This window comes from Terrapene carolina, unplaced genomic scaffold (assembly GCF_002925995.2).
Source record: "Terrapene carolina triunguis isolate 2854851 unplaced genomic scaffold, T_m_triunguis-2.0 Scaffold58, whole genome shotgun sequence".
Classification (NCBI taxonomy): domain Eukaryota; kingdom Metazoa; phylum Chordata; order Testudines; family Emydidae; genus Terrapene; species Terrapene triunguis.
In genome coordinates this window covers 70,791,685-70,812,478 of record NW_020664409.1, presented here as the reverse complement: position 1 = coordinate 70,812,478, position 20,794 = coordinate 70,791,685, and the positions used below count along the sequence as shown (strand labels likewise).

The 20,794-nt window shown below is 43.6% G+C and overlaps 2 protein-coding genes across 2 annotated transcripts in view; one reads left to right on the top strand and one right to left on the bottom strand.

Annotated features, from left to right (window-relative positions):
• CUNH8orf88 (chromosome unknown C8orf88 homolog) overlaps window positions 1-20,794 on the top strand; it is a 58,678-nt gene that overhangs the window by 29,106 nt on the left and 8,778 nt on the right. Inside the window, exon 5 of the mRNA XM_026659085.1 lies at window positions 15,780-15,837. Within this exon, the coding sequence (XP_026514870.1) occupies window positions 15,780-15,837 (58 nt within the window). The remainder of the gene's footprint in view (window positions 1-15,779; window positions 15,838-20,794) is intronic.
• NECAB1 (N-terminal EF-hand calcium binding protein 1) overlaps window positions 5,866-20,794 on the bottom strand; it is a 144,409-nt gene continuing 129,480 nt past the window's right edge. The window contains exons 11-13 of the mRNA XM_024201565.2: window positions 11,035-11,112; window positions 9,918-10,009; window positions 5,866-5,950 (exon numbers count right to left, since the gene is read on the bottom strand). Of these exons, the coding sequence (XP_024057333.1) occupies window positions 5,922-5,950; window positions 9,918-10,009; window positions 11,035-11,112 (199 nt within the window). The 3' untranslated portion in view covers window positions 5,866-5,921. The remainder of the gene's footprint in view (window positions 5,951-9,917; window positions 10,010-11,034; window positions 11,113-20,794) is intronic.

Here is a 20,794-nt window from a genome sequence, read left to right as displayed (position 1 = left end):
GTTTTCTAAAAGAAATAACGAATCTTTCTACATCTTCAAATGTTGTGTTGGTTTTAGGCTGACTCCCTCAACTCCCTTTTTCTTTAGCAGCTGTAGAATTATGTAGAGGTACACTGTCCTTATTAATATTTCATATCTGACTTAAGGGACTGCACTGTTTGGATCCAAATAAGACTTGATGAATACTGTGAAAGTAATGTACAGCTTTACTTGTATCCAGTCCCAATACAAATAGCAGGCACATAAAATTTCTCTGAAATATTGCACATTTTCTGTCTCCCCACCCCACTCAGAACTTTTGGGATCAGCCCAAAGCTGAGACTAGAATTACCTCCAAAACACTCAAGTTTATGCAAAAGGCCAATAGCTGCCACATGCCTCTCAATTATATTGCTCACTCTCCAGGGGCTGACTGCTCAGAGCAGTAGGGCTGTTTCCATTTGTTGGCATGCGTCTAGGCTCTGGAGTTTACTCTTTCCTGTAGATGCTTAGCTCCAGGCTCTAGTGCAAAATATTCCTAGTCCATGACTGGCTGTGTGGGAAATGGGTTTAGGTCCCAACTTTCTCTGGACAGAGAGGACATCTTTTGAACCCTAAACTGTTGTGGGGGGAAGAGTGCATATCCCACAATGGCCTATCTTCTTTGCTCAAGAGGGGAAGGGAAAGAACATTCCCTACTATACCACTTCTCTCAATATTTAAAAACTATAAACAAAATTTTCCCAGCAAACGTTGTTAGTGGAGTCTGCAAAGCTTCACTTTGGGCTCTGACTGTCACTATTGTTGTACTTGGTGGGAGGAGTCCTGCTCTTTTGCAGACATGGATGAATTGTCACAAGGGAGTACAAAAGAATATCATAAGCATGTAGGGGGAGAATCAGAAAGGCTAAAGCACAAAATGAATTACACCTAGCAAGAGACATAAAAGGCACTAAGAGGAGGTTCTTTAAATACATTAGGAGCAAGAGAAAGAAAGACAAAGAAAAGTGTATGTCCTCTACATAGTGGGGAGGGAGCTAATAACCGAAGACATCAAGAAGGCTGAGGTATTCATGCCTATTTTGTTTGCCTTAACTAAAAAGGCGAGTGGTGATCAGATAATATTAACAAGAAGGGTGAAGGAACACAAGCCAAAATAGAGAAGGAACAGGTTACAGAATGTTTAGATAAGATGGATGTATTCAAGTTGACAGGACCTGAGGAATTTCATCCTCAGGTACTTAAGGAGCTAGCTGAAGCAATCTTGGAACTACACCTCTACCCCAATATAATGCAACCCGATATAACACAAATTTGAATATAACGTGGTAAAGCAGTGCTCCAGGGGGGTAGGGCTGCGCACTCCAGCGGATCAAAGCAAGTTCGATATAACACCGTTTCACCTATAACGCGGTAAGATTTTTTTTGGCTCCCAAGGACAGCGTTATATCGGGGTAGAGGTGTATTAGCAATTATGTTCAAGAACTCACAGAGGATGGGTGAGGTCCACAGGACTGGTGAAGGGTAAACGTAATACCTATCTTTAGAAAGGGAACAAGGAGGACTCGGAATTATAGACCAGTCAGCCTAACTTTGGTATCTGGAAAGATACTGGAACAAATTATTAAACAATCTTTGTAATTACCTAGAGGATAATAGGATTATAAGTAGGGCTGTCGATTAATCACAGTTAACTCATGCGATTAACTCAAAAAAAATTATGATTAATTGCAGTTTTAACTATACTGTTAAACAATAGAATACCAATTTAAATGTATTAAATATTTTGGATGTTTTTCTATATTTTCATATATATTGTATTCTGTGTTGTAATTGAAATCAAAGTGTATATTCTTTTTGATTACAAATATTTTTGCTGTAAAAATGATAAACAAAAGAAATAGTTTTTTTCAATTCACCTCATACAAGTACTGTAGTGCAATCTTTGTCGTGAAAGTGTAACTTACAAATGTAGATTTTTTTTTTGTTACATAACTGAACTCAAAACCAAAACAACGTAGTACTTCAGAGCCTACAAGTCCACTCAGTCCTACTTCTTGTTCAGCCAATTGCCAAGACAAACACGTTTGTTTATATTTACAGGAGATAATCCTGCCCTCTTCTTATTTATAATGTCACCAGAAAGTGAGAACAGATATTTGCATGGAACTTTTGTAGTCAGCATTGCAAGGTATTTACTTGCCAGATATGCTAATCATTCGTATGCCCCTTCAAGCTTTGGCCACCATTCCAGAGGACATACTTCCATGCTGATAATGCTCATTAAAAATATAATGCGTTGATTAAATTTGTAACTGAACTTCTTGGGGGAGAATTATATGTCCCCTGCTCTGTTTTACCCGCATTCTGCCATATATTTCATGTTATAGCAGTCTCGGAGGATGACCCAGCACATGTTGTTCATTTTAAGAACACTTTCACTGCAGATTTCACAAAACGTAAAGAAGGTACCAATGTGAGATTTCTAAAGATAGCTACAGCACTCAACCCACGGTTTAAGAGTCTGAAGTGCCTTTCAAAATCTGAGAGGGATGAGGTATGGAGCATGCTTTCAGAAGTCTTAAAAGAGCAACACTGCAATGCAGAAACTGCAGAATCCGAACCACCAAAAAAGTAAATCAACCTTTTGCTGGTGGCATCTGACTCAGATAATGAAAATGAACATGCATTGGTTTGCGCTACTTTGGATTGTTATAGAGCAGAACCTGTCAGCATAGATGCATGTACCCTGGAATGGTGGTTGAAGCATGAAGGGACACATGAATCTTTAGAGCATCTGGCACGTAAATATCTTGCTATGCTGGCCAGATCAGTGCCATGTAAACACCTGTTCTCACTTTCAGGTGACATTGTAAGCAAGAAGCAGGCAGTATTATCTCCTGGAAATGTAAACAAACTTCTTTATATTTAAATCAATATATTTGAAAATGTAGAAAACATCCAAAAATATTTAAATAAATGGTATTCTATTGTTTAACAGTGCAATTAATCATGCGATTGTCATTAATTTTTTTAATTGCTTGACCGCCCTAATTATAAGCAATAACCAACATGGATTTGTCAGGAGAAAATCATGCCAAACCAACCTAATTTCCTTTGTTGACAAGGTTACTAGCCTGGGGGCTAGGAGAGAAGCAGGAGCCATGATATATCTTGATTTTAGTAAGGCTTTAATCATAGTTTCTCATGACATTCTCATAAGCAAACTAGGGAAATATGGCCTAGGTGAAATTACCTAGGTGGGTCCACACCTGGTTGAAAGATCCTACTCAAAAAATAGTTATCAATGGTTTGCTGTCAAAGTAGGAGGGTATAGCCAGTGGGGTCCAGAAGGGATAGACCTGATGCTGTTGCTATTCAATATTTTCATTAATGACTTGGACAGTGGAGTGAAGAGGATGCTTGTAAAATTTGCAGATGGCATCAAGCTGGGAGGGGTTGCAAGCACGTTGGGAGACCAGATTGAAATTCAAAATGACCTTGACAAATTGGAGAATTGGTCTGAATTCGACAAGATTAAATTAAATAAAGATAATTGCAGCACACTTCACTTAGAAAGGAAAAATCAAATGCACAGCTACATAATGGGGAATAACTGGCTAGGTCAGGGATCTCAAACTCAAATCACCACAAGGGCCACATGAGCACTAGTACATGGGCCCGAGGGCTGCATCACTGAAACCTTTTCAGACTACGATGCAAAAGTATAGTCAAAAATGAAAAAAATGAAGAGTAATATAGTATGCTATTAAAAGTCTCCCCTGCCCCCGTGATATTTCTCTCTGATTCACCTTCCCTTTCCCTCCCTCCCAGTGTTAAAGGAAAAGGGCTTTTCCCAGTGACTGACTGCTGCTGCTTTCCCCGCTCCCTTCTCCTGCAGCGCTTCACACTGCGCATGGGATCAGTGGGGACGGATTTCAGTGGTGGGTGTGTTTGGCCCTCCCTTGAGGGAGGGGAGATTTGAAGAGTGGCGAAGCGGCTGGCCGAGAGTTGGTGTGAGTCAGGGTATAGCTGGAGGGGAAGATTGGGGATGCAGGAAGAGCAGGCTCAATAGCTTGGTTGGGAGCGAAGTGCTGCAAGGCTGTTTGTCAAGCTTGGGCAGTTTGACTCGGGTAAACTTCAGAGAACTGTGGAAACAGCTCATTGAAATGCACACAGCAGACATCCCCACCCCAGAGTGAGAGTGACTGTAAACACTGCTTTAAACTGCAGCTCCAAGAGCCTGCCTGCCTGCCTGCCCTCCTCCCCAGAGCATGTGTGTAGGAGCTTGCAGCAGCAGGGCCAGAGGTGGGTTATGTTTTGCTGATTCAGCTAACAATGTCTTCCCTGCCCCGCCTCTTCCCACCCCTTGCCCAAAGTCTCCGCCCCAACTCCATCCCCTCACTGCCCCTATTCCAACCCCTTCCCCAAATCCCCACCCCTTCTCTGCCTCCTCCACTGAGCACACCGTGACCCCTTCTTCCCCCGGAAAGCCTAAGCACCGGCGGTGGGAAGCGCTGGGAGGTAGGTGGAGGAGTGGGGATGCAGCGCGCTGGGAGGGAGGAATGGGGAAGGGGGGAGTTGCAGAGACGGGGAGCCAGTGCCTATGGTGGGCCGCAGGAACTGGCTCCACAGGCTGGGTGTTTGAGACCCCTGGGCTAGGTGATAGTGCTGCTGAAAAGGATCTGGAGGTTGTAGTGGATCACAAATTGAATACCAGTCAACAATGTGATGCAATCATGGAAAAAAAGGCTAATTACTTTCTGGGGTGTATTTACAGGAGTGTAGTATGTAAGACAAGGGAAAGTTCTGCTCTACTCAGCACTGGTGAGGCCTCAGCTCCAGTACTGTCTCTAGTTGTGGGTGCCACACTTTAGGAAAGAGGTGGACAAATTGGAGCGAGTCCAGAGGAAAGCAACAAAAATGGTAAAAGGTGTAGAAAACCTGACCTATGAGGAAAGGTTAAAAAAAAATGGACATATTTAGTTTTGAAAAAAGAAGATGGGGGAGGGAACCTGATAAGTCTTCACATATGTTAAGGGCTGTTATGCAGAGGATGGTGATCAGTTGTTCTTCATGTCCACTGAAGATAGGACAAGAATTAATAGGCTTAATCTGCAGCAAGGACTATTTAGGTTAGATGTTAGGGAAAATTTTGAAATATAAGGATAGTTATGCTCTGTAATAGGCTTCTAAGGGAGGCTGTGGAATCCCCATCATTAGAGGTTTTTAAGAACAGGTTGGACAAACACCCTGTCAGGGATGGCCTAGGTTTATTTGGTCCCTCCTCAGCGGGGGCCTGGACATGATGACTTCTTGACATCCCTACGTTTCTCTGATTCTGTTAATCCTGCTGGGGAGGCAGCAGCCCTTTACTCTTCTGAATGACTTAATATATACATGTATGAGGTTCTGTGCTAGCAGGGAGAGTTGCCAGCATGGAATACACCGCATAGCCTGGTGACTTCTATTTAAAAGAGAAAATTAGAAACTCATGAAAATGGGAATGTTATACCATTTTCTTTGAAAAGAGGACAACGTGGAAGCTTGGAGTAACTATTTATTAACATAAAGATAAAAGCAGTCAAAACCAGTACTTAACACTCACAAACACTGACCATTTCTATGAGACGTATTTCTGTACAATAATTTGGCTGGCTTGAGCGCACACACACACACACACACGCACGCATGCACCTAGCAATTTAGCAGGGCCACAAATGTACTTACGTAAGCTTGTAAAAATGGTTCACCAAAATAGTCACAAGGAGAGAATATAACACGTACATAATTTTTCCATATTTTAAAATGGAAAAGATTGTGCCTGTGATAAACAATGTTACATCACAGTCCATTAGCTATAGCACCTATCGACTGGTGTATGGATGCTGTTTGAATGCAAATATAACATTTACCATTACTTGGACCCACAATGAAAGCTTCTAGTTGTTGTTCAGGACCCACCATGAAGCTGAAAAGGAAAAAAAAATATTTACTGACCAATCTTTATTTTATTTTTACAGTATTCCTCTGTCTTCCTCCCTTCTCCCCCAAACCCTTTCTTGAAACCCTAAATAGATTATCTATAATCTATTATTCTGCTAGTCTAAAGAAATAGTATTAAACTGTTCTTTCTGTGTTCAGTTCCCACCAAAGATAATCGGAGATGTGCATTTTCTAGGGCAGAACTTGCTTAATCAGGGGAGGAGAGTGGTAGTCCAGGAGAAGTTGGTGGGGGAGCTGAGCAGAACAGTGGAGGAGGGAGAGAGAGCTTTTAGTGCAATAGTTTACACCTTTGTAGTCTAGCTTCTTAAATTCCCAATATTTGCCTTGGAGAAGGAAATTGATCAGAACAGAGGCTTCTTTTCTTAGATCCACCCAACTTTGGCCATGAAAGTCTAGTTTTCTATAATGCTTAAGACTGCAACAGTGGTTTGGTAAACAATTTGTCCAAATGAATCCCAATCCCACGGCTCAGCATCCAGTTGTATGGTACCAGTAACATAGTAGGTCTTCCCTCTAGCTATGGTCATCTCCACTGCAAGGCTCTTGCATGGAGGATGGGGGACATAACTGGTGATTGACCTTGGGGAAGATGTACTCTTTCGCAATAGCCTTCAAAGCAAGGGTAGCTGAGTGAGGTGTCTCCACCTTCTTCATCAGCTGATCTAAAATAGGGTGTAAGGAACAACAGCCTCATTGGGCAAAAGTACCTGGCCCAGGAAACTTTCAGTTGTGATTCCTGCAGATTCCTGTCCCAGTTTTAAATCAAAATCAGTGGTCTTGGACTATTTCCATAAGAACTGGATCCTCTCTTGTAGATTCACTGCCTTTGTACTTCTCTGTAGTGAAAATGTATTTGGAATCAGCTGATTCCTTTGGTCCATCTGAGTCCAAATAGCAGCCTGCAGCTCTCTGCCCTCACTTAAGCAGTTGGAATTGTATGGGCAATGAGGTGGAGCACTGTGAATGCATCATGAAGCACTGATCTTCGCTGACCCAGTGCTGAGGCCAGACTCCTGCTTTATGAACATCACAGTCAGGTACATGAGTGTCAGTTTTGTTGCAAAAAGTGCTCCAACTGTGCTGGGAATTCTGCCCTTTCCAATGTAGGGTAAGAAGAATTCATCAAAGTTGGTACTAAGTGGTTCATGGCAACCTGATAGAGAGCCTGGAGCAAGTGGACCTGGTCACTGATCTCCCATTAATACCCAGTATCAGAGGGGTAGCCGTGTTAATCTGAATCTGTAAAAAGCAACAGAGGGTCCTGTGGCACCTTTAAGACTAACAGAGGTGCTCTGCTAGCAGTAGAGGTGTGAACACCAAGGGAGGAGAAACTGCTTCTGTAGTTGGATAGCCATTCACAGTCTTTGTTTAATCCTGATCTGATGGTGTCAAATTTGCAAATGAACTGGAGCTCAGCAGTTTCTCTTTGGAGTCTGGTCCTGAAGTTTTTTTGCTGTATGATGGCTACCTTAACATCTGCTATTGTGTGGCCAGGGAGGTTAAGTCTCCTACAGGTTTTTGTATATTGCCATTCCTGATATCTGACTTGTGTCCATTTATCCTCTTGCGTAGTGACGGTCCTCACCTCACCCTCCCTGATTGAACTAACCTCGTTATCTCCATACTTATTTATACCTGCCTTTGGAGATTTCCATTACTTGCATCTGAAGAAGTGAGGTTCTTACCCACGAAAGCTTATGCTCCCAATACTTCTGTTAGTCTTAAAGGTGCCACAGGACCCTCTGTTGATTAATACCCAGTCACATGACATGGGTCAAGGTTTCAAAAGGGTGATACCCCTGTCAAATGACAGTGATCAGAATCTACTGACTCCACTGGCTAGTGTTGCAAGGAGGATCCCAGATATCATTCCTGCAAACCCCTCACTCTTGTGAGTAGTCCTTATCCTGGTGAGTGTATTCCTATTGACATGAACTGGATTACTCACATAAGAGAAGGCTTGTAATCTTTATTGAGTCACAGATTCAGTATGTAACCTTGGAGAAGTCAGTTCATCTCCTTGGTCAACTCAGCTGGAAAATTGGGTTAAAAAGGATGATACTGAAAAGCCGTAGCTGTATCTGAGTTGGGCTTTTCTGGGTTACATCAATTACAAAATTGCAGTTGCTAGTAGCAGAGTTATTTCTATTCTTCACTGAGTTTTAAACCGGTCTCAGTCTACATTGTATGTGACTGTAACATAAAATATAGTAATTTCCTTACAGCCATCATTTTTGCTCTCTCTTAAGCCTTTTCTTTCCTTTGAATACAAATTTGTATGAAGATCCTTATGCTGCAATTACTGCACTTACTGAAAAACAACTTAACATAGGTATATATATTTCTAAAAGAAAATATAACCTATACATTGTGAAAATTAAACTATGCATATCCTAAATATTACTTTCCTATATTATTTTTGAGTAAGGAATTTACGTTGAGCAATACTCTGGTTGCCATGGTAATAATCTACCAGGAGGAATGCTGTAGACTAAAATCCCATTTAAAAGGCAGAGTGCATGCTTTAAACATCATGTTTTAAATTCAATTTCAGACTGATCTTTATATTTAAACATTTATAAATGATATATACATTTGATTTGATGCTAAACATACTTTCCCCAGCCATGATTGGAACACCACTATTTCTTCTTTCTCCAACCCTTACTGAATTCCAGTCCAGCTATTGGCACAATGTAATCTGACGCTATCATGCAGAGGGAAATAGTGCATTATATTACTAAATTATTGGACCAATATTGGACATTGCTTGGTTAGGGTTTACTCATTCCTTACTCAGGCAAACTCTCATTGAAGTCAGTGGAGTTTGTGTATGGGAGTTTGCTTGATGGAAAAACCTCAGGATTTGGCCCAGTTACTCTACTGGAGAGAAAAAGTGGTCTAGAGGTTAGGCATTGGATAGGGACTGGCCCAATTCCTACAATAGGAGATCTGGGTTCAATTTCAAGCTCTGCCACAGATTTTCTGTATGACCTTGGACAAAGTACTTAATGCTTGCTCCATTCATTGTTGTTCTTGTCTACTTAGACTGTAAGCTCTTTGGGACAGGAAGTTTCTCTTATAAGGTGCATGTATACCACATAGTACTAGGTGCTACTGTAATACAAATAATATTAATTGTAATTCGGGAATCTTCAGCACCTCAGCTTTTCAGAATGGAGTTTGGAGAAAAGTTGCAGGAAATATGCACAATTGGGTGGTAAATTAAGACCACTCTTTCAGTCAATGTAATATAAGCAGATGCAATTAAATTGAAATCTAGCTCTTTATCAGAAAGCAAACATATTTTCTGCCTAAATATTTTTCAACCAGTAGTGCAAAAACAGTTCAAAGCAACAGGATGTTACTATTTACAAAGGAACTCTTCATATTCTGGATATTCTAATGTACCATATTTGTTAGTTTAATACTTAATTTGTAATACTCTTACCTTTTCTCCAATAGGAGGAAGTATTGTGAATGTTCCTACCCTGTTTCTCCGAAAATAAGACAGTGTCTTATATTAATTTTTGCTCCCAAAGATGCGCTAGGTCTTATTTTCAGGGGAGGTCTTATTTTTCCTGGAGCTTCGGGGCCTAATATTCCGGGGTGGCCTTATTATCTGGGAGGTCTTATTTTCGGGGGATGCCTTATATTACAGCGAGAGGCAAAACTGGAAGTAGGTCTTATTTTCAGGGGATGTCTTACTTTCGGGGAAACACGGTATTACTGATGTGTTTAACAATTGTATTACTGTATACAAACCCATGATGCTTAATGAAAAAGAAAAAAAAGAGCAAAAGAGAGGCAAAACTACAAAAGAGTGTTGAATAAGGGAAAATTCTGCAGTTATTCCACATATGGAACATTCTAGTCAATGGGAAGTCTTCATATTGAAGCAAGTAAAGTATTGTGAAAAACTTGATAATTACCAGGTACTAGCATAGTTGTCATGAGTTCTGGAGTTTCCAAGAAGTCCACGTTACTCCTTTGGAATGTCTTGCTGTAGTTCATTTGGAGATGACTGTAAATATATAAGTGATGAGAATTTAACAAGATTTAAAAGGACTGAATATTTATATGGCTATGAAGAATACCCAGAAATTCATAATTATAATTAAAAAAAAAAATCAGAAGGGATATTAAACGTGTTTCAGGGCTTTAGTCAATCTCTAACTATTAGAGACCAGGATTAGACCTAATGTATGGGGCATATTATCCCATCTCAGCCTGCAGTGGCATTCTGGCATCTTCCTTGGCAGCATCTGGTACTGGAAACTGAACTAAATGAAGCTTTGGTCTGATTCTGTATGGCGATTCGTCTATTCCAATGATGTTGAAGTGCCTTTTCAATTCTTCCTATTACTGTTGCTGAAGGTAAATGCACCTTCTCTGAACTCATTGGGCTAGATTCTGTAAGCAGGATATTAGGCTGCAGAAAACCCCAAAACAATGGATTCCATCTTCAGATTGGTGGGCCTGATCCTTTTTATAAAACTCAGTTCAGAATAAAATCTCCACCTCTTCCCACTTCCCTAAATCTTTGCCTCCAGCTGGTGGGAAATCCTCTGGGTGTGATATCCTCCAAGGTCCTGAAGAGAGACTGGAAGCCTGCTGGGCTTTTGTGGTAGGGGTGGGAAACCTTGGGGGAAGGCACCAGTGACCACTCACATGCCTAAAGTTACACATGTGCGTAAATATGTTGCAGCACTGCAACCTGTCTGTCTCCTTTTGGCTCCTTGTCCACCCTGCATTAGCTCTCTGCCAGCATCATTCTGATGACTCCTAACTCTATATCTCTCCACCTTCAGTCTCTGTCTATTCAAGTCAGACTATCGCATGTCTTTCCAATAGATATTCAAATAGTGTTTTAAGCTCAATGCAGAAAAAAACTGAACTGTTATGAAGCATTCTTAATGGCATTTAATTGGAAAGTAGATCAAGTACATTAATGAAAGATATTTATATCTTTATATTCCAATACTTTCATGCAGTTATTTTCTAACCTTCTAAACAACCTGAAATGCAAAAGGTAATCTCACTACTTGCCTATTCCAGGCACTGCTGTTCTCCCAGAACTCATAAATGATGAAGCGGGATTCGCTTGAAAGCTTCTGTATGGAAACACTAAGAGTTGTAGGACAGAATTAGCAAGCACACTTTTCCCAAACTACTGTAGAGTGATTGAACAAAACTCAGTGATTTCTGTAAAAAGGATATACCTGGATAGTCTGAGGGAAAAATATATGGAGTTAGAGGCATCTGTTTTGCTAATGACTTGAGCTCTTTTCTACTCTTATCTGTGATATACTGCATGGTATTTTTAAGCAGAATTTTTATTTATAACCTTTAAAATTAGAACTGTTATAATGGACTCTTATTTACAAAATTAATTTCTCGTACTGTTCCAAATGCTAGGGTACTTTATCTCAAAAAGCATGGTTCAGTATTATAGAAGCTAATCCAACTGTGCTGCACAGTAAACCAGCATAATACAGTGTTTCCCACAGAGAGCAAGTGAAGTAATTTGTGAAGTAAGGACAAGATTTTCAAGAATGAGTAGTGACACAGATGCCTCAGTACTTATGTGTCCAATTTGAGACGGGTTAAAAGAGTCCTATTATCAGAAAGGGCTGATTACCCACGCTCTAAAATCAAGCCTCCTGGGTAAAGTGCCTCAGAGTGGGATACCCAGAAATTAAGGCATCTAAATCATTAGTCACTTCTGAAAATCTTGGCCTAAATGATGCTGCTTCACTTGTGCAGGTTCGTTTTCCAGAGGCGAGAAGTTCATTAAAGCAGGATAGACCTTAGGTGTTTTGGAAGCAAGCAGCCATATGTGGCATAAAGATAGAATGGTCACTGTCTGTTGCTCATACACTTTTAAAAACTATCTTTTTATCATGTATTTCTGTTGTGATGGCACCTAGGGACCCCACATGTGGAATAGGATCACATTGTACTAGCTACTGTACTAACAAACAACACAAAAACAGTCCCTGCCTGACAGCCCACATTCTCAGAAAAAACTTTTCCCCTCATGTATTGTCTACTTTTGGGTTTATTCCTCCAGTTGTCTTAGACAGTTTGCCATGGATTCACCTACCAGTCCATGGTGGCATAAAGTATCCCATGGAACATATGCCAATCCATCTGCTTTAGTGCATTCTATAAACCTCATACTCAGGAGCTAGTTTTCAAATATGTAAGTCTTGATATGATTTGTAATTCTGCATTTGGATGCTCAAATTGGCAACTGGATGTGCACTGCAAAAAAGGATACTTATAGATTATTTGAACATCCAAATGTGAGATGTGGAGATTTTATTACTGCTTTGTTTGAAAACTGTGCTCAGATTACACCCTAAACTGTAACAGGCAATGAATCCACCCTGTTTCGTTATTTCCTGTTGCATGAAGAATAGAACACTGTACACTGTGAAGAGGTGGTCAGTAACTACATACAGTAGCACAACAAAATAAAACATCCAGAATGAATCAGAAAGTGACCAGCAGGTGGCACCACTGGCATACCAAATATCTGCTAAATTGGGGAAACAAATCAGTTCTTCCTTTTTCTATGTGCTCTTTAAGTTTTATATTTTCAAACAATTTAGGATTTTTCTTATGACAAGCATGCAGTTCAGTGTTACTGAAGAATGCTTTGGTATGTTGTAGACTCTTTTTTGTAGCAGGTAGCATTCTGGTTTGCTTTTCCATCTCTTGGCCCTTGTGTGATGGTACATTTGTCCATAACATAGTCAACCATTCCCAAATATTACAAAACGTTCATATTTTCTTTCTCCAACTGCATTTCCATATGATGTCTGTTATAGTGCGTCATGTCCATTCCATAGAATCAGCTCTCTCTGATGGATAATTGTTCTGTTGGAATATGTTTTACTAGCTCCAATCCTAAATTGATATTGTCCTCGCCCCACATTCACCAGGTTTAAAGAAAGCTATTCCAAGAAACAATTGTTTATTGCTTCTCCAAACCTTGTTCTGGCATGAGATATGACCAGTTTATTTGTGTTTAGCTGAAGTTGCCCATTATTATTGTTTTACTAGATATGGTTTCCAATTTGATCTCCCAAACCAAGACAAACTCAGTGGACCTGATTTTTCATCATGCTACAGGTCCTTTGCATTATTTTGCCAAGGGGAAGTAAAGTCAGTGGATCACACCAACAGGAAGCTCCCCTTTCTTAAGAGCAATGCTGGGATGGTACAGCTCCTGGTGGAGTGGGAAAGTCCAAGAATAAGGAGATGTGGTTATTCACTGTTACTAGAACAACAGCCCCAGCCATAGGAAACCAAGTGTAAGTTAGAGCAGCCCTGAGCTTGCTCCAACACATGCTAGGGGCTGACCAGTCCCAGAATTGGTGAATCATAAAGGTAGCCTTTTGTTCCTCATCGTGGGTCCTCTCCTGAGTGCTACTCAGCCAGAGCTGAGAATCAGACTCACTATGTTTTTCCTGATCCAGAAGCTGATATTATAATCCTACATATCTTCTAATGACATGAGATTCTTTTCCATACAAATTTTACTGTGTTGTCTGCGTCACTCATTTTCTATGGAATCTTGAGGTATAGTGCAGCTCCTCCACTTCTGTCACTTAATCTGTCTTTCCTATATACAATAGAACCTCAGAGTTATGGAAGGAATGGAGGTTGTCCGTAAGACTGAAATGTTCGTAACTCTGAACAAAGCACAATTTGGGCTTCAGCAGCTGATACTCCAGGGCAGGCTCCAGCAGCAGCTGAGCTCCCTCCTCAGCTCTGGTAGCTTCCTTGCAGGCAGCTTCGTTCCCTGGGTCGGACTGAGTTTGCAAGTTTGTCCCCCTCCCGGCTGTGGGGGGGGGGGAGTAAAAACAACACATCCCCCTGCCAGCCAGGGGGCTGGGGGTGAGGGTGAAAGTGGTGCAGACCCCTGTGGTGCTCCCGCTCTGCTGGCTCTGCCTGCCTTGGGCTGGCAGCCCCAGTGTCTTCACCTCCTAGCTGTAAGTGGCTACCCCAGGCGTGGGGTGGGGGTGGGGACAGGCAGCCCAGATGTGTCTACCTTTAAGATGCAATACAGGCACAGTATAGTATTTGCCTTTTTTTTTTTTTTTTGTCTCTGCTGCTGCTGGATTGGTTACTTCTTGTTTCACATGGTGTCCGGTTGACAGGTCAGTCCGTAACTCTGGTGTTTGGATCTTTGAGGTTCTACTGTAGTTCATTCCCAGGCAAAATAGTATCACATTAAATTTTGTCAGGCTAGAGGGTAGTGATTCAAACACTAGCTCACAGACTTACACAAAATGAGCTAAACATCCTTGCTGTTATTCAACTGAAGATAATTTTTTAATTTCAACAAATATCATCAATGTTTATTTTAAGCATTTTTTTGTTTTTATCAATTTAAATTTTCACAGTTGTGGGGAAATAATAGGAGATTTGGGAGTCAGACAATAATTATTTAATGACTAGCTGTTGAGATTCAAAAGTTAAAGCTTTGTAACTGTTAAAACAACAAATGACCAACATCACCTGTCAAAAGATACAAAGCAAATATCCTTAAATCAATCTCTAATAAGTTCTCATAAGCATTTTTCTTACTTTTCCTATCTGTAATTTTTGATTATTATTGATGGAAATTTTTTGTTGGTCTGTGTGCATATGGTGGAATTGACATTTATCGATAAAAATCTAATCCATCCAAGCCTAACTGTGTTTAAAAAAACCTCTGGTTTCTACCTTTTTAGTGAAGTACAAGGATGGAATCTCATCCCTTTAATCCAGCACTTCTCAAACTATGGGGCAGGTCTCCCAAGAGAGGTGTGGGAATGTGTCAAGTGAGGCCCGAGCTGTGTGCTTTTATTTATTTTATTTTTTTAAAAAGAGCTGTGGCTGTCATCCCTGGATGGCTGGGGCTGGACCAGAAGGGCCGTGCACACCTGGGAGGTGGGGAGAAAGAGGATGGACGGAGCCCCACCGCGCTGGGGCTGACCGCCAGAACCCCGCCACCTGGGCTTGGGCTCTCCTCTCAATCCCTCAAGGGGAGGCAGCCCAGGCGTGGACTCTTCTTCCCCCACAATGCCTCATGGGGAGGCAGCGGGGCTCTGGCTGTCAGCCTCAGGGTGGCAGTGGGGCACTATGTCTATATCACTTTTCACATTGCCACCCTTCTGTGCTGCTGCTAGCGCAGCACTGCCTTCAGAGCTGGGCATCCAACCAGCAGCCACTGCTCTCCACCCTGCCTTCAGAGCTGGGTGGTGGTATATGTACTTGGGGATGAGGGCATAAATGACTACAGACAAAGAAGGGGAGCCTGAGCAAATAAGTTTGAGAACCATTGCTTTAATAAATTCTAATAATAGGAAAAGAAACGCAAATGTCTTTAGTCTAGCATTATGCCTCTTTTGTTTATATATTACTTAGATTGTAAGCTCTTTGGGGCAGAGACTATCTTGATCTGTGTTTGTACAGCACCTAGCACAATGGGTCCTTGTCAATGACTAAGAGCCATAGTCACTATGGTAATACTACTACTAATAATATATTTTGCCCTCACTGTGTTATCTGAGCATTGTATACTTAGCAAACTGTCAGATTTGTCCTTTCCATTTTATAGGTCTGGTCTGACTTGAACTGAGCTAGCCACCCTTTTATAGGCTGGAGATCTTCTCCCTCTTAAAGGGAGGTCCACCATTACCCCTCAGCATGCTGAAAAAACCTTCCCAAACACACAACTGTCACCACAAGAATGCTCTCCTCTTACTGAGCATGTTCTGATTTTATATTTCTCTCAGATGGATGAGGGGTGGAGCATGCAAGTCACTGGATGGACACCTCTTAGCAAACAAACAGGTAAGGGTAGTGTGGCATAACATTTTTTCTGTGATTTGTTTAGGTGCATTGTAACAAAATTTGAGGCTTATGATTTCAGTCTTTAGATTAGTAGACTTGAGACTTTTTGAGCTCTAGCATGCTTAGTGTAACAAACAGGAAAACAAGCCCTCACTGGTCTGTTTTCCCTCTCTACAGGGATTTTTGATCCTCTCTTTATGATGAACTTTAAACCATGCTTAAATAAGAGTCAAAACACAATAAAACTTTCCAGGCATGTTTTTATTAACAGCCTTCCTTCCCTGATTAGCACTGCCTTGGGTTCAGTATCCTCACTAGGGTTTAGCTGGAAGCTAGCATATTTGCCTGGAAAAAAAGACAGGCATGAGACTTAGCCCTAGGGTATGTCTACACTACGAAATTAGGTCGAATTTATAGAAGCCGGTTTTATAGAAATCGGTTGTATACAGCCGATTGTGTGTGTCCCCACATAAAATGCTCTAAGTGCTCTAGTCGGCGGACCACGTCCACAGTACCGAGGCTACCGTCGACTTCCGGCGCATTGCACTATGGGTAGCTATCCCACAGTTCCCGCAGTCTCCGCCGCCCATTGGAATTCTGGGTTGAGATCCCAATGCCCGGATGATGCAAAACAGTGCCGCGGGGGGTTCTGGGTACATGTCGTCAGGCCCCTCCCCCTCCGTCACAGCAACGGCAGACAATAGATTCGCGCCTTTTTACCTGGGTTACCTGTGTAGACAACATACCACGGCAAGCATGGAGCCCGCTCAGCTCAGCTCACCGTCACCATATGTCATCTAGGTGCCGGCAGACGTGGGACTGCATTGCTACACAGCAGCAGCAGCTAACTGCCTTTTGGCAGTAGACGGTGCAGCATGACTGGTAGCCTTCATTGGCGATCTGGGTGCCGGCAGCCGTGGGGCTGGCAGCCGTGGGGCTGCATTGCACCAGACCCCTTGCCTTTTGGCAGTAGATGGTTTATTACGACTGGTAACCGTCCTCGTCGGACAGCAGTGGCTGTCAATCATGGGCACCTGGGCAGACAATGATGGTTATCAGTCGTAGTGTACTATTTTCTGCAAAGCACCCAGTTTTCTGCTAAGCACCCAGAAGAGGCCGAGGGCGATCTGGGTGCTGGCAGACATGGGGCTGGCAGCCGTGGGGCTGCATTGCACCAGCTCCCTTGCCTTGATGATGATGGTTATCAGACGTATTATGCGCAGGATGGGGCAACATTGCTACACAGCAGCAACCCCTTGCCTTTTGGGCAGTAGATAGTATATTACGACTGGTATCCATCGTTGTCATACTGGGTATCAGATCGTGCAATAGACCTGAAGGCTAACTGCCAAGCGCCCAGTATTTGCTGCCAAGCACCCAGAAAATGCCAAGGGCTATCAGTCATGCTGCACCGTCGTCTTAAGATGTAAAAAATAGATTTATTCTGTATTCATTTGCTTCCCCCCCTTCCTCCTGCTAAACCCAGGCTTTTGAGTTCAATCTTTGGGGGGGGGGGGGCATTCTGTGTGACAGTTGTTTGTGTTTCTCCCTGATGCAAAGCCACCTTTCTTGATTTTAATTCCCTGTACCTGTATGCCATGTCGTCACTCGACCCTCCCTCCCTCCTTCCCCTGGTCCGTCAGATACTACTTTCGCGCCTTTTTTCAGACCAGACGCCATAGCTAGCACTGGGATCATGGAGCCCGCTCAGATCACCGCGGCAATTATGAGCACTATGAACACCACACGCATTGTCCTGGAGTATATGCAGAGCCAGGACATGCCAAACAAAACCAGGACCAGGCGAGGAGGAGGAGGAGGCGATTGCAGCGCGGCGACGAGAGTGATGAGGAAATGGACATGGACCTAGACCTCTCACAAGGCACAGGCCCCAGCAATGTGGAAATCATGGTGTTAATGGGGCAGGTTCATGCTGTGGAACGCCGATTCTGGGCCCGGGAAACAAGCACAGACTGGTGGGACCGCATCGTGCTGCAGGTGTGGGACGATTCCCAGTGGCTGCGAAACTTTCGCATGCGTAAGGGCACTTTCATGGAACTTTGTGACTTGCTTTCCCCTGCCCTGAAGCGCCAGAATACCAGGATGAGAGCAGCCCTCACAGTGGAGAAGCGAGTGGCGATAGCCCTGTGGAAGCTTGCAACGCCAGACAGCTACCGGTCAGTCGGGAATCAATTTGGAGTGGGCAAATCTACTGTGGGGGCTGCTGTGATCCAAGTTGCCAGGGCAATGAGAGACCTGGTGATAGCAAGGGTAGTGACTCTGGGAAACGTGCAAGCCATAGTGGATGGCTTTGCTGCAATGGGATTCCCAAACTGTGGTGGGGCCATAGACGGAACCCATATCCCTATCTTGGCACCGGAGCACCAAGCCACCGAGTACATAAACCGCAAGGGGTACTTTTCAATGCTGCTGCAAGCCCTGGTGGATCACAAGGGACGTTTCACCAACATCAACGTGGGCTGGCCGGGAAGGGTACATGATGCTCGCGTCTTCAGGCAGTCTGCTCTGTTTAGAAAGCTGGAGGAAGGGACTTTCTTCCCGGACCAGAAAATAACCGTTGGGGATGTTGAAATGCCTATCGTGATCCTTGGGGACCCTGCCTATCCCTTAATGCCATGGCTCATGAAGCCGTACACAGGCAGCCTGGACAGGAGTCAGGACCTGTTCAACTACAGGCTGAGCAAGTGCCGAATGGTGGTGGAATGTGCATTTGGGCGTTTAAAAGCGCGCTGGCGCAGCTTACTGACTCGCTCAGACCTCAGCGAAAAGAATATCCCCATTGTTATTGCTACTTGCTGTGCGCTCCACAATATCTGTGAAAGTAAGGGGGAGACATTTATGGCGGGGTGGGAGGTTGAGGCAAATCGCCTGGCCGCTGATTACGTGCAGCCAGACACCAGGGCGGTTAGAGGAGCAGAGCATGGCGCTGTGCGCATCAGAGAAGCTTTGAAAACCAGTTTTGTGACTGGCCAGGCTACGGAGTGAAACGTCTGTTTGTTTCTCCTTGATGAACCCTCCGCCCCTCCCCCCCCACCCGGTTAACTCTACTTCCCTGTAAACCAACCACCCCACCCTCCCCTACCCTCCCCCCTTCAAGCACCAGTTGCAGAGGCAATAAAGTCATTGTTACTTCACATTCATGCATTCTTTATTAATTCATCACACAACTAGGGGGATAATTGCAAAGGTAGCCCGGGATGGGTGGGGGAGGAGGGAAGGAAAAGGACACACTGCAGTTTAAAACTTTAACACTTATTGCTCGGGAAATCATCTGGGCTGGAGTGACTGTGTGGCCGGAGGCCCCCCCCACCGTGTTCTTGGGCGTCTGGGTGAGGAGGCAATGGGACTTGGGGAGGAGGGCTGTTGGTTACACAGGGGCTGTAGCGGCAGTCTGTGCTCCTGCTGCCTTTCCTGCAGCTCAACCATACGCTGTAGCATTGGGGAGGAGGGCTGTTGGTTACACAGGGGCTGTAGCGGCGGTCTGTGCTCCTGCTGCCTTTCCTGCAGCTCAACCATACGCTGTAGCATATCAGTTTGATGCTCCAGCAGCCGGAGCATGGACTCTTGCTTTCTGTGTGCAAGCTGACGCCACCTCTCATCTTCAGCCCGCAACTTCCTCTGTTCCTCCCGCGATTCAGCCCGCCACCTCTCCTCCTCAGCCCGCGATTCAGCCCGCCACCTCTCCTCTCGCTCATATTGGGCTTTTCGATAATCAGTCATTGACTGCCTCCACGCATTCTGCTGTGCTCTGTCAGCGTGGGAGGCAGTCTGTAGTTCAGTAAACATTTCATCACGTGTCCTTCGCTTACGTTTTCGAATATTCACTAGCCTCTGGGAAGGAGATACATTTGCAGCTGGTGGAGGAGAAGGGGAGAGGTGTTTAAAAAAGATACATTTTAGAGAACAATGGGTACACTCTTTCACGTTACATTTTGCTGTTCACATAACACAGCAGATGTGCTTTCGTTACAAGGTCGCATTTTTCCTCTTATATTGAGGGCCTGCCTGCTTGGTGTGAGAGATCACTCACGCAGTGCCAGGTCACAGATTTCAGCTTGCAGGCAGCCATGGTAAGACACAGTCTTTTGGCTTTTTTAACCTTCTTAACATGTGGGGATGGTTTCAAAGAGTACTGCTATCATTAACCATACCAAGGCCCCGTTGGGTTGGCCGTTTAAAATGGGTTTGCAATGTAAAAGGAGGGGCTGCGGTTTCACGGTTAACATGCAGCACAAACCCAACTAATTCCCCCCCCACACACACCCAATTCTCTGGGATGATCACTTCACCCCTCCCCCTCACCGCGTGGCTAACAGCGGGGAATATTTCTGTTCAGCAGACCAGGAAGGGGCACCTCTGAATGTCCCCTTAATAAAATTGCGCCATTTCAACCAGGTGACCGTGAATGATATCACTCTCCTGAGGATAACAAAGAGCGATAAGGAATGGATGTTGTCTGCATGCCAGCAAACACCGGGACCATACGCTGCCATGCTTTGTTATGCAATGATTCCAGACTACGTGCTACTGGCCTGGCGTGGTAAAGTGTCCTACCATGGTGGACGGGATAAAGCAGCCCTCCCAAGAAACCTTTTGCAAAGGCTTTGGGAGTACATGAAGGAGAGCTTTCTGGAGATGTCCCTGGAGGATTTCCACTCCATCCCCATACACGTTAACAGACTTTTCCAGTAGCTGTACTGGCCGCGATTGCCAGGGCAAATTAATCATTAATCATTAAACACGCTTGCTTTTAAACCATGTGTAATATTTACAAAGGTACACTCACCAGAGGTCCCCTGTGTGCCCTCAGGGTCTTGGGTGAGTTCGGGGGTTACTGGTTCCAGGTCCAGGGTGATAAACATATCCTGGCTGTTGGGGAAACTGGTTTCTCCGCTTCCTTGCTGCTGTGAGCTATTTACATTATCTTCATGCTCAT